We start from the raw sequence: 12,500 nt of genomic DNA on the forward strand, positions 1-12,500 counted from the left end.
TTTGATGTCTGTCTTTAAGCTTGTAAAGGAAAATGCCCATGAGAGAAATTATTTTTATTTTGCATCATAGGTGAGATCAAAGAGGATTATTTATTTTACATATCAGAATTTAAGAAGAAAGATAATAGTTAAGAATATTTATATCCCCAGAGACTTGTTAAATAATACAAAAGCAGGATTATAGAAGATGTAAAGCAAAGATACAAAAACATTACCATGTGTACACAGAGATAATTAGTCACAATAGCAATAAGAATAGTTGACACTTGAATATGCTTAAATGCCATTTCAGACTTTTTTCTATTTTTTCCCATTATCTGGAGAGGTATGCAGGTGAATTTGAAACCTCATAAGGCATTTCTCTGTTCTTTTTGTGATGTCTCAAAGGGAATAGAATAGACCAGATTTATTATCTCCAAGTAGTTGATAGATTTCCTTTATTAGAGATATTGAAAGACATTGGGGTTGATATAGATTATTTATATCATTAATACAAAATGAAAATTAGTAAAAATGTGAAGTAAAAAAAAAAAAAAAAAGGTAAGAAGAGAGATTAATCTGTATTTAACATGTATTTTAACTTGCAAAGGGTCAATTCTTGAATGAAATTTTACATGTGGGTTATCTTGCAGAGTCCGTATTTTGGGAGCATGTTCTCAGGCAACTGGACAGAGACAAACCAGTCCAAAATCAACATTGAGATCCTGGACGATAATATAAATATTGATGGTGAGAAAGATTTAGTATTCAGTTGATTCAAAGCTATTTCTGTTATAGTATGATTTTACAATTGTAGACTTTAATTAATAAATATGTGTATGTGTCCTCGTGAGAGACAAAAAAGAAAATGATAAAGAAGAATATTGGAATTACAACATTCACCTTACAAACAAGCAAAATAACCCCAAATCTCTCCCCTCTTCCCCCTCCCTCCCCCCCTTCCTGCCACGTAGCCCTACACCTAGCCTTGGGCCAGTTCTACAAGGACGATATCGTGGTGGAGCCGGCACAGGTGATTCCCCTGCTGGCAACGGCACTGCTCCTCCAGATGGACCCCCTGATCGACCAGTGCACCTCTATCATGATGGAGACTATTAATCTGCAGGTGAGGAAAGGTTCTCTGGCTTTGTGAAAGGCTGCATGGTGTGGACTGTTTGGATTTACCTTAAGATTCTTGAAATTTTTTGTTATTATTATTATTAATTTATTTTGTTTTATCTTATTTCATTTTTAATTATTATTTTTTATTACTTGCTTCCTTGTGTGGTTGATTTCTGTTGTTTTTAATGCATAGCTAGGAAGTGTATTTAAAATGTTTTCTGAAAATTATAAGTAAGTTACTACTATTTTGTTGTATTTTATTTATTTAATTTTTTTCCCCTCTTTTTTTTTTTTTTTTTTTTTTTTTTTTCTTACTTGCTTCCTTGATTTCTCTTGTTTTTTTATGCATTGTTTGGAAATGTATTTAAAATGTTTTCTGAAAATTCCGAGTAAGTTTCTACCTATGATTATATCCCAGTTTTTCTTCTTCTTCCTCATCTTCTTCCATTTCTTTTTCTTCTTCTGTGAAACCAAATTACCATCTGAGAACTACTTTCTGTGTGTGACTTTACACAAACACAAAGAAAGAAAAAAATGCTCATTGACGCGCTCATTCCAGACTGTCCTCCAGTACCACGAAGCAGCGCGAAGGTATGGGGTCTTAGAGGTGGACAAGGCGTGCAAGCAGTGGCTTCTGCACAACCTATTAACGCAGGTAGGAATTTCCTCTTTTTTTTATGCACTCTTTTTTTTTTAAGCTAGTTAGTTAGTTAGATAAATACATTTGTAAATTTTGATTCTATTTTATTGGTTTTGTAATAACATGTTGTTTCTCTTTGTTTCCATTAGTTTATGTAATAAAAGTTAACTTCAGCTTTTTTTTGGGGGGGTAATTTTAAATATTGGCATATTGGATGGCATAAAGGGCCCACACACTTATGAATAACCTCCCCTTTCCCACCACCACCACTTCAGCAACAAATACAAAAGGAATACTGCCAAAAGCAAGATTTTCTGTCTTGCATTTTAACTTTCTCTTTTCAAGCTTAACCTTTTGTTTATTATACCCTTTACAAAATTCTCAACCCTTTTTATCATAAACGTCTCACTTTTTCTCAAACTTTATTTCATATCCAGGCATCTGGTTCATCTTATTTCTCATGATTACCCATCTATCCTATCTCCTATTGTTTTTCCCTCTGCCTTTGTTAACCTATTGCTGTCACGAATGGCATGTACATATATGTCATGCCTACTGTGAGTTTAATTTATTAGTTTTTACACATATTTGTTATCAATGAGTCCACCTTTTTACTCTTTTCCTGGATTAAAAAACATACATATATATTGCCATTAGTATTGTTAAAAGCATTATAATAATCATAATGTCAATAACAATAATGATAACAATAGTATTTTGAAGTTAATGGCATTAGAAAATACAAGTTCTTTCTGGAAAACTCAAGGAAAGGGGAAATCATTTTAGATATCATGGACCTACTAATTGACCCCTTTTGGCTGAGCACTTGTAGAGTCATCTGTGTATAAACATTCACAAAGCAAAACTACAGTGGACATTTTATGTTCTCAGTGGCAGTTGGTTAACTTTCTCTCTCTTTTTCCTTTTAATCACCCATTCATCCTCATTATTACAATTTTCTTTCTTTCCATTACTTTGAATTATCTCATTATTCACTCATCCATCCTAATTATTACTGTCCGCTTTCCACTTACCCCATTACTCAAAACATTTATCCTAGCCACTCACTCTCCATTCTCACCCATTAATCTCCCCAGTTCATCTTAGTAATGCTGATGCTCACCATTCCCTGCTCCCCTCCCCCTCCCCCCACAGGTGACTGAGCACCCTGCCACGCTGAGACACATCCCCTCAGACCTCATGACGGAACTTCTCACTTCCCCCCACCTGTACGTGATGCAGACAGAATTCAGCGTATACGTCATGCTCAAGGTAATGCTTTTACTCTCAGTGTTGGCCATATCTGGGCTGTTCATTTTATTCTGTTGCCTTTGATTGTTATTATAGATTTTTACAAAGTGCGTAACATAAAAAAGATGCTCATGATTTAGAAATGTATTTTTATGTACTGTTGTAAATAAGTCATATCACTGACTATTGTTGTGTCACTTGTCATGAATATCTTTTACTCACACATCACCACTCACTCTCATTCACATTGTCCTTACCATCCACCATCACACCCATCATCTCTCCCTCGTAAGTGGAAGGCTAACCCTTTTCCTCACCCCATGTTTGCAGGCATGGGTGTTTTTGAGACTGAACCCAAGTTGGGATGGATCGCATGAGACAGCTTTTCTTGAGGCCCACAAGCACTTCAGGAATAGGGCAGGTAAGTTAGTGTCCAGGTTTTTTTTATCTGCCATTATTCTGATAGTTTTATCCTTTTTTTTTTTTTTTTTTTTTTTTTTGCCTTCTCTCTTGGTTGAGACTTACTTTATCTTTTTTTTTTTTCATTTTACTGCTTTTTCTTACTTTTCTTTTCTTTTCTTTTTTTTCTCTCTCTCCTCTCTCTCTCTCTCTCTCTCTCTCTCTCTCTCTCTCTCTCTCTCTCTCTCTCTCTCTCTCTCTCTCTCTCTCTCTCTCTCTCTCTCTCTCTCTCTCTCATTCACTCATTCACTCACTCTCTCACCCACTCATTATCTGCTTATCTCCATCCACCCTTTCTCTTTATCACTTTACCTCCTGACCACATATCCCCCCAACTCCAAACCCCAGAACGCGGCTGGTTCCTGGAAGAGGAAGGGCGTGAGTTCTCCCCCGTGTTTTCTGCCCTACGCCTCGTCTACCTGATCTACCACCATCTGGACGTGGAGATGCTCTACTCAGACCGCATCCTACCCCCCTCATGGCTGACCCCTGCCAGCATGCACCAGTGGTACAATATGTTGCGCATTGACCAGGGCAAGGACAGAGGGTGAGTGTTGTCGTGATCTTGGTGGTATTGTCCTTTCTTTCCCTTTTTTTGTTTAATTTTCTGTTGTGATTTGAATTGGTCATTGCATTTTTTTTTTTTTTTCTTTCCCTTCTGTGACCCATGAGGATTTCACAAAGATATACAGTATTTTGCTAAGTTACAAATATATCTGAAAATTGAGAAAAATCTTGTAGAATGGTATTGCCTTCACCTGTAATGCTGAAAAGTTTCAGCACAAAGTTCCACTTCCTCTCTTTATTTGGATATACACTCCTGCCTTTATAAATCATTTAGCATAATATCATTTACAAAAATTACCTAAATTTTTATAATGCTGGTGGTTGTTAACATTTCATACAAAGTGTAAAAAAGTTGTAAGGGATGAAGTGGCAGCAGGCAGGCTTCACATTTGGAGGTAGGTACATGGGGATTACAAGTACAAGGTCATTCCAGATAATGACATGTTCCCTTGACAGCATCTGATGGCAGGGTAGCAATGCCTTGTAAGAATCATAATCAGCAAGTCAGGAAATGCCTCCCCAAGGTGTGTGAGGCCTTGAGAATGTAGAGGCAGAGGCATTGGTAATATGCTATACAACAGAGTGGGTGTGTTGCACCTTACCATCCTCCCCCTGTGCTCTTACGTCATTTTACTCCACTGCCATCAGCTTCTAAATTTGCTGTCAGATGGTAAAGCTGTACAAAGAAACAAATATAAACCTATTTTTACAACAGGAAAAATGATGTCATTCAGGTTGTAAGCAGAAAAAAAATTAAGAGAAGCTTTTGAGGTCTCAAATAAAAACAGTTCTTTGAGTTTTAGGCTGATTTGAATGACAAAAAACAGAAGCAAGAATGATTATTCATCTACAAACTACCAACTCTAAATTTTTTATAATTTTTCTTTGATCTTATCTTTTGATTAAACAAAATAGTATCTGTACTTATTAAGAGTTTCAGATAGATTTCTCATAGATAAATTATTTTGAAAGGGGTAGCATCAGCCAAGTTTTTTTTTTTTTTTTATTAGGGGGGCACAGTGTAAAGGAGGTTAGGAGGATTCAAGGTTGATGGATATATTATATACCTCTACCTTATGATCTAATTTTCATAGAGATTCAGCCATAATTATTCAGCCATAATTTCTTACCAATGTTTTTGCCAGATGCTCCCCATAAAGTTATGTTATTCTTATTTTTATTCCTAAGTTCACTTTACTTCCTTCTACCCTCCTCTCTCTCTCTCTCTCTCTCTCTCTCTCTCTCTCTCTCTCTCTCTCTCTCTCTCTTTCCCTCTCTTCCTCTCCCTCCCTCCCTCCCTCCCTCCCTCCCTCCCTCCCTCCCTCCCTCCCTCCCTCCCTCCTCCTCCCTCCCTCCCTCCCTCCTCCTCTCTCTCTCTCTCTCTCTCTCTCTCTCTCTCTCTCTCTCTCTCTCTCTCTCTCTCTCTCTGTCTCTCTGTCTCTCTGTCTCTCTGTCTCACATCATATCTCACACACTCTCTCTCCATGACCAGGCCAAGTGAGATATCAGAGGAAGAGTTTGATCGGTCTTGCACGCGTTGTGGCCGGGTGCTTGGGAATACAGGACAACACATCTGGCGATGGACAGGCTATAACTTTGGCCTGGACCTTGTCATGACTCATGATGGGGCCTCACTGCGCCTTAAGAGGAATCACCGCACTGAGAACATTGCTAGTATTGCCCAACCTGCAAGGAGGAATATCATGTATAGGTATGTAGTAGTAATAGAAGTTTTCTCTGTTTGTTTGTTTGTTTGTGTGCGTGTATCTTGTGTATGACTTATCTTGGAAAGAAAAGGGAAGCAAGGAAATATATTCCTATATAACATGTGTATATAACCTTGCAGAGTGACAGTAGCATCCCTTGATGACCAGAAGCAAGTAGTTTATACAAAATCTACAGGAGTGCAGTCAGTCTCTCTTGCCAAAAATGAGGAAGTGAGTACTATAATCTTGAAGTGTGTGTGTGATCACACAATGATATTGTTATAGTGCTTATGAGTATTTGTGATTGTTACGATATTAAAGAAATGTATGTTTTCTTTTGTGATTAGCCCATATTGTTCACAGAGCATGTATTTTTTTTTCTCCAAATTAATTTAAGACCTCGTCAATACACTCAAATCACTTCCCTCTCTTTCACTTCCCACATAACAGATCCGTGTAATGGTGCTAGATCCAGACGTCAAGTACCCGCTCCTCCTCAGTGCCAACTTTCTCATCACAACCAACCACTCCCTCATCACCAGCCACCCTGGAGGCTCATCGGGGACCTCTACCTCCCCCTCTGCCATCGCCTCTGCCTCTAATCTGTCCGCCCGAGCTCCCGGCCAGCCCTCAAGAGAATGACTGCCACTCTTTGCCAGCCGGCACTTCTATAGCACTGGCTGATCTCCCTGGGTGAATGATGTCCGTGGATGATTGATTTCAGTTGATGGTTTCCATTGCTGACTTCATTATTTGAATTTAGGTGGCTAATTGTTATTCCATTGTTAATTTTAGCAGATGTTAATATTCCATGGACGATTTCAACAGCTGATTGGTGTTGCATAGTTAATTTCAGTGACTGAGCTCAGTTGCTGATTCCTGTAACTGTGTTTCCAACACTCCACTTCATCTCACATTTCACATTTCTCATCTCATTATGTCGTAACCCTGTTGTAAGAGGTTCTTCGTACCATTCAGATCTCGGAAAAACATTTTTGTTTTTTATATGTGTGCTTGCCTCGCCTCTCTCTTTTTCTCTTTTTTCCTTCTTCTTCTTCTTTATGTTATGATATTTGTATTCAGGACTTATATACATTCCAAAAGATCTTGGAATTATGATTTTTTATGTCTGCAATGTTGTCTTTATTTTTGTCCTATGTTATTGATGAGAGGCAGGTGCATTATCTCAGAGTAATAGGACAATACAAAGCTTTAAAACAAATCTTTTTGTAAATATTCTCTTGTTGATATCATAGTTTGTAAGCAGTATGGTGCAGTCTTGCTGATCTCTGTATGAGAGGAATCAGCCATTCTTCAACATTTGGGAAGAATGTTAAATTTAAATCAACTTTATTTATTTTATTATTTTTTTATGAAGGGAAAATTACATGTATTAGCTTACTCCATCTTGTAATATTTGATTCGTACAGGTATCTTTTAAGATAGATATTTTGGCAACAATGTCATCCTTTTTTCAGTGAAATAGAGAAAAGACCATGAAGGAAAAAAATGTATATTGGATATGTCTTCTTTTTTTTTTCTTTTTTTTTTTTTAGATGGGGCTCCAGAGACAAAGATCATGATATCTGTGCATAAAGTTGCGGTTGTAAATGTTTTTGTGCTTGAGCATTAGGGTGCAAACACAAGCTTTTTCCAGGTATGCCTGATGAGAATGTGAGTAGAGGAGAGAACTCAAAAAGGTTTAGTAGAGGCAGAAAGGGAATGTTGAACTCACTCATGAATGCCATAAGTTCTTCCTTTTAGATGATATATTTTCCATCTTTCTTGTATGGAATTGCTCATTAGGCTTGCTATGTGTAATAACTTATTAGTTGCCCCCTAATTCACACCTGCTGCAATAGTTTGTTTAAGAAAAGGAGTTCAGAGTGAACGTATAAAAAGAAAAGTTGTTCTTGAAAAAGATGTAAAGAGTATTTTTTATAAATTTCCATACTTGGTGATAAGCAACGGAATTTAAATTAATTTATTAATTTGCAATATAAAACCAACAATATAAGTTACAATTCTTCTTAACCATATTTACTTCCCCTAATTTCTCTCGATTCCTCCTCCCTTCCTTCTCCACTGCTCTCCTCTCCTCGTTGCTTTCTGCCAGGGTCTTATTTATTGTGTTGGTGATATTTCCATTGCATTTATGGGATAGATGGAATGAATGGTGCCTGTTTGGTTGCAAGTAAGGCAAATTTTCCATGCTGTAAGTAACAAGTTTTTGATTTCAGTCTCTAAATCGGATTGCAAAGGCAGGTCACAGGTCTTCTATAAAGATGCAAATGCATATCTAAGCTTCTCTAAAAAGTAGACTTAATTCCCCTAACATTATAGCAAGGCTTCAATACAAATTAACTACACATAGATTCCAGGTTTGAGAGTTTCTCAGTGCTAATTAACAATAACCTGAACATAAAAGTAACTGTTACCTATTACAGCCAAGGGGTGTCCAAACAGTTCATTCAGATCATTCAGTCATTTGGTTATTCTGTTGATTGACCATTTAGTCACGTGGCTGTTTGGTCACTCAGTCAACTGGTTGTACAGCTGTTTGTTCATTCAGTTAGGCAGCGTAGAAAAGGGAGAAAAAGAGTTAAATGACATGAAAAGCTTTGATTTCTCTTTATTGGGTTTGAGGTGGAACCTCCTCAGACAGGCTTTCTGGAGAGCTGTGATCCTTATGTTACTTAAGCAAAAGTTTACTTGAGTGTGAGACAGATAGATCCTTAAAAGTGTATTTTTGTTTATTTCATGGCCTTCAAGGTATTTAATCTTTACCGTGAAAAGAGATAGAATTGTCTCTCTGCAAGGAAATAATTCTCAGGACTAGAAAAATGTTCAAATGATTACAGGAAAATGGCAAAAGGATCCAGCATTTGCCTGAGAGTCTAGTTGCATATAGTTTTCTTTTTTGAATGATATTAATATTCTCCCTCAAATATATCACAAACAGGAAATCGTTAGTTTGTTATTTTTCTAGGATCCATTTTAGGTGCATGTCACAAAAAGAAAAGTTTAAAAAAGAAAAAGTTTATAGTGATATTGTAGGCATGAACAGGAAGAATCTTTTTCCGTTGTTCAAACCACTCACTGCCATTAATACATTAATAGATTTATTACATTTGATAAGATGTTTGTATGAAATGAGTGATTGCTTAGAGCCTGTGGTTTTGCATGTTTGTTTGCTTGTTTGTTTTATGCATGTTTTGAACAAGTCTTGTATAATTTCATGAAATTGTGATATCTTTAGGCCTCATTCTCTCTCTCTCTCTCTCTCTCTCTCTCTCTCTCTCTCTCTCTCTCTCTCTCTCTCTCTCTCTCTCTCTCTCTCTCTCTCTCTCTTCTCTCTCTCTCTGTTCTCTCTCTCTCTCTCTCTCTTCTCTCTCTCTTCTCTCTATCTCTTCTCTCTCTCTCTTCTCTCCCTTCTCTCTCCCTTCTCTCTCCCTTCTCTCTCTCTGCTCTCTCTCATTTTCTTTATTCTGTTTTCAGAAAAAGTGCTTTTACTAATGCAATTTGCATTCTGTACTAAGTATGGACTGATATTGTCTGTGGACATGGGATAATCATTTCATTGATTAAGATAATAATGTGCAGATATATTCAGCCATTTGGATTTTGATTTACAATTCCCATGATTACCTTTTTTGGTAGTTTCTTTGTTTTTTTGTTTTTTGAATGTACATTTCTCAGAACTTGTATGCAGATAAATACTAATGTCTTGTTTGTTTAAGTACACAAATGATATATTTTTATTTAGTTTTACGAAAACTAATGCAATGGATTATGTAACAGTGATGTGTGTGTTCAAGGTAATCTTTGGTGTTGAGGAATTCTTTCATATCAAGAAGTGTTACAAGAAGAGAGTATTATGAAGAGAAGTTTTGTTGTAATTGAAACAGATAAGAGAAATTTTATCAAATATGGAGGATATAATGTTCTTATATTGATTTTGTCTAGTCAAAGGAAATTTGATAATAAAGCTAATTAAAAAATATGAGTTTTTCTTACCAGGATCTTCTCAGTTTTGCTTGTTTGTAAGTGATTTTTGTTATTATTCATATCTTGCAGGAAACAGACCCCCTAATCCCATACCCATTATTGTCGTGGGGAGGAGGGCTAAGGAGACAGAGACTGTGCCCCAATGTTGGGGATTTCCCTTACCTAAGGCCTCAGCACTTGGCTCAACCAATTTAGCATGGTCTTTTCTTTTCTCCCTTTCTATTTCCTTTTCTTCTCCAACCCTTTTTGTACACTTCCTAAGATATGAGAGCCATATTGAAAGAATAAAAGGCTGGCTTTGGGTCGGTCCTGAATGGCCTCGAGGAGCCATGGCCATTTAGTTATCAAGCATTTGCCCTTTGTGGGGACCCTGAGGAGCGAACCATTTCTCCTCCCCACATACTCAGGCTTGCCATGGTCAATAATGATTTTGCACCTATATTAGGGACACTGAGGCTTGTCCCATTATCATCTAGCCCCACTGACTTTAATTTTGCCAGTTCCCCGACCCCAGGCTCTCCTTTGATCACAATTTTGAACACTGATACTAAATCACCCACCCAGGCCACTACACAACCTTCATATCTTTCCCAACATCCTCCACTGCATCTCCCGATTTCTTCATATTCAACTCTTCCTCCCTTATTATTACTCTTCATTTTTATTGTCCACTTCCTGGCTGTAAGACCTCACTTAAAACCACTCCCATTTCCGTCTTTTTTCTTCATCTACTTCCACCTCTACAAATCTTTTGAGTACTCTTTTTAGCCCAGTCAAGTGGAATCGATTTTTTTGTGATTTTCCTACAGCCGCTTACTCTGACAATACCCTCCTCTTCCAGCAATGTTTCCTAAAAGTAAGTAGCCAAAGTTTTCCTTCCGCACCCGGAACGGGTGCAGAAAGCTCAACAGCTTGTCAGTTTCATTTTCGTCTCAAGCTTGTGCCTTATCTATCCCGAATGACCTCACTGGGAGCCTATTCCTGTCCAGCCTCATTCCTCCCTTAGTATTTGTACCGGAACTGTTTCCTACTCCCCGGCTGATTGCCTTGTCTACGACAAGGATCGATCAGACTGAAAACGACGTGCATGCCTACCTCGTTGATTATGATCATTACACTATTCCCTCCGGAGTCCTACACCAATATTGGCATGCTTATCTTCCGTAAACATGTCCCCCACATGGAGTTTATATTTGTGGAGTCCTGCTCTGTCCGACCATATCGACTTCCCCGTCAATTTTAGAAATGTTAGCGTTTTGGCCACCCTGCCAAACATTGTCGCTCCACAGTCCTCTATGTGCCTAACTTGGCCAGGATCGTTCAAACTTCCTTGCGGAATCACTCACGTGTGCCAATTATGAGAGCTCCCATAATGTATTCTATAAGGGCTTCCCTACCTATAAGATCGAGTTTGAGGTAGCGATCCTCAGATTCAGACTCAGCCTCACTTTACAGGAAGCACGCCAACCAAGTTTTTTTTCTTGCTCCTTATTCCAGTGCTGTCCATCCCTCTGCCCTTCCCCCTTCCAGTATCTCTTCCTCCTACTCCCTACGTACCCATTTCTAGTCTCTCCCTCTCCAAATCAAATTATTTTGCTATTCTAAATCCAGATACTCCAATCTCAACCACTTCACCGGTGTCTACCCCTCCTTCTCGCTCTACCCATCGCATTACAATCTAAACGCTCCACCCCATCTTCTATTCATCCTCTCCTACACCTACCTCTCCCACTGCTCCTCAGATGTCTATCCCCACCTTCTCTCCCCATCAAAAGAAGACCTTTATGTCTCATACTTTCCCAACCCATTCACCATCAGAGACTCTTGAGGATATTTAAGAATCTCTAATCATGACCCCCAAAAATATACCTATGCCTCATCCACCCTCTCAATCTCCCATACCCTTTACACTCAGAGTGACTGCTAACATCCATCCTCCTCCTTCTCATGTAAAGGAACAAATGTATACACCCGAAAATGTTCTAACACATGTGCACATATATAAGCACAAATAAACAAACATAAACTCTCTCTCTCTCTCTCTCTCTCTCTCTCTCTCTCTCTCTCTCTCTATCTATCTATCTCTCTCTCTCTCTCTCTCTCTCTCTCTCTCTCTCTCTCTCTCTCTCTCTCTCTCTCTCTCTCTCTCTCTCTCTCTCTCTCTCTCTCTCTCTCTCTCTCTCTCTCTCTCTCTCTCTCTCTCTCTCTCTCTCTCTCTCTCTCTCACACACACACACACACACACACACACACACACACACACACACACACACACACACACACACACACACACACACACACACACACACACACACACACACACACACACACACAAAGAAATGCACTCACACCACACACAATGGTATATTGTAAGAGCCGGAATGATGGGCTCTACAAGAGTATGGTAGGTGGCGAGCTTAGGGTGTAAGGTAGACGACCAAGATGTAATGACTCCTTTTATTATATATTATGATGGAGTACGGCTGCGCCAAGGAGCGAGGTGTTGCTCCTTGGCTCCCCGCAGGGAGTCTGCCTGCCATCTCCTACAGTGGTCTAAAGATGGGCATAGATCACGTGCTTAACATATGACAATCATTGATGATGAAAGGTACTGTTACAACAATGCATAGCTCTGTGGAAGGGGATAGACAACACAACATTGGAATGTCTAGTGTGGCAACGAGAGACGAACAAACAGGTAAAGCAATGGACACACTTATATGTATGTGTGTGTGTGTGGGAATATAGGCATGTGACAATACATAAGA

At 38.5% G+C, this 12,500-nt stretch overlaps 1 protein-coding gene across 1 annotated transcript in view; it reads left to right on the forward strand.

Moving 5' to 3' along the window:
- Window positions 1-9,055, forward strand: part of LOC119584382 (protein germ cell-less-like) — a 12,700-nt gene extending 3,645 nt beyond the window's left edge. The window contains exons 4-12 of the mRNA XM_037932959.1: window positions 633-729; window positions 954-1,105; window positions 1,661-1,756; window positions 2,897-3,013; window positions 3,323-3,413; window positions 3,800-3,998; window positions 5,511-5,729; window positions 5,865-5,955; window positions 6,175-9,055. Of these exons, the coding sequence (XP_037788887.1) occupies window positions 633-729; window positions 954-1,105; window positions 1,661-1,756; window positions 2,897-3,013; window positions 3,323-3,413; window positions 3,800-3,998; window positions 5,511-5,729; window positions 5,865-5,955; window positions 6,175-6,366 (1,254 nt within the window). The 3' untranslated portion in view covers window positions 6,367-9,055. The remainder of the gene's footprint in view (window positions 1-632; window positions 730-953; window positions 1,106-1,660; window positions 1,757-2,896; window positions 3,014-3,322; window positions 3,414-3,799; window positions 3,999-5,510; window positions 5,730-5,864; window positions 5,956-6,174) is intronic.
- Window positions 9,056-12,500: the final 3,445 nt, after the last annotated feature.

Source organism: Penaeus monodon, chromosome 18 (genome assembly GCF_015228065.2).
Source record: "Penaeus monodon isolate SGIC_2016 chromosome 18, NSTDA_Pmon_1, whole genome shotgun sequence".
In the NCBI taxonomy this organism is placed as follows: Eukaryota; Metazoa; Arthropoda; class Malacostraca; order Decapoda; family Penaeidae; genus Penaeus; species Penaeus monodon.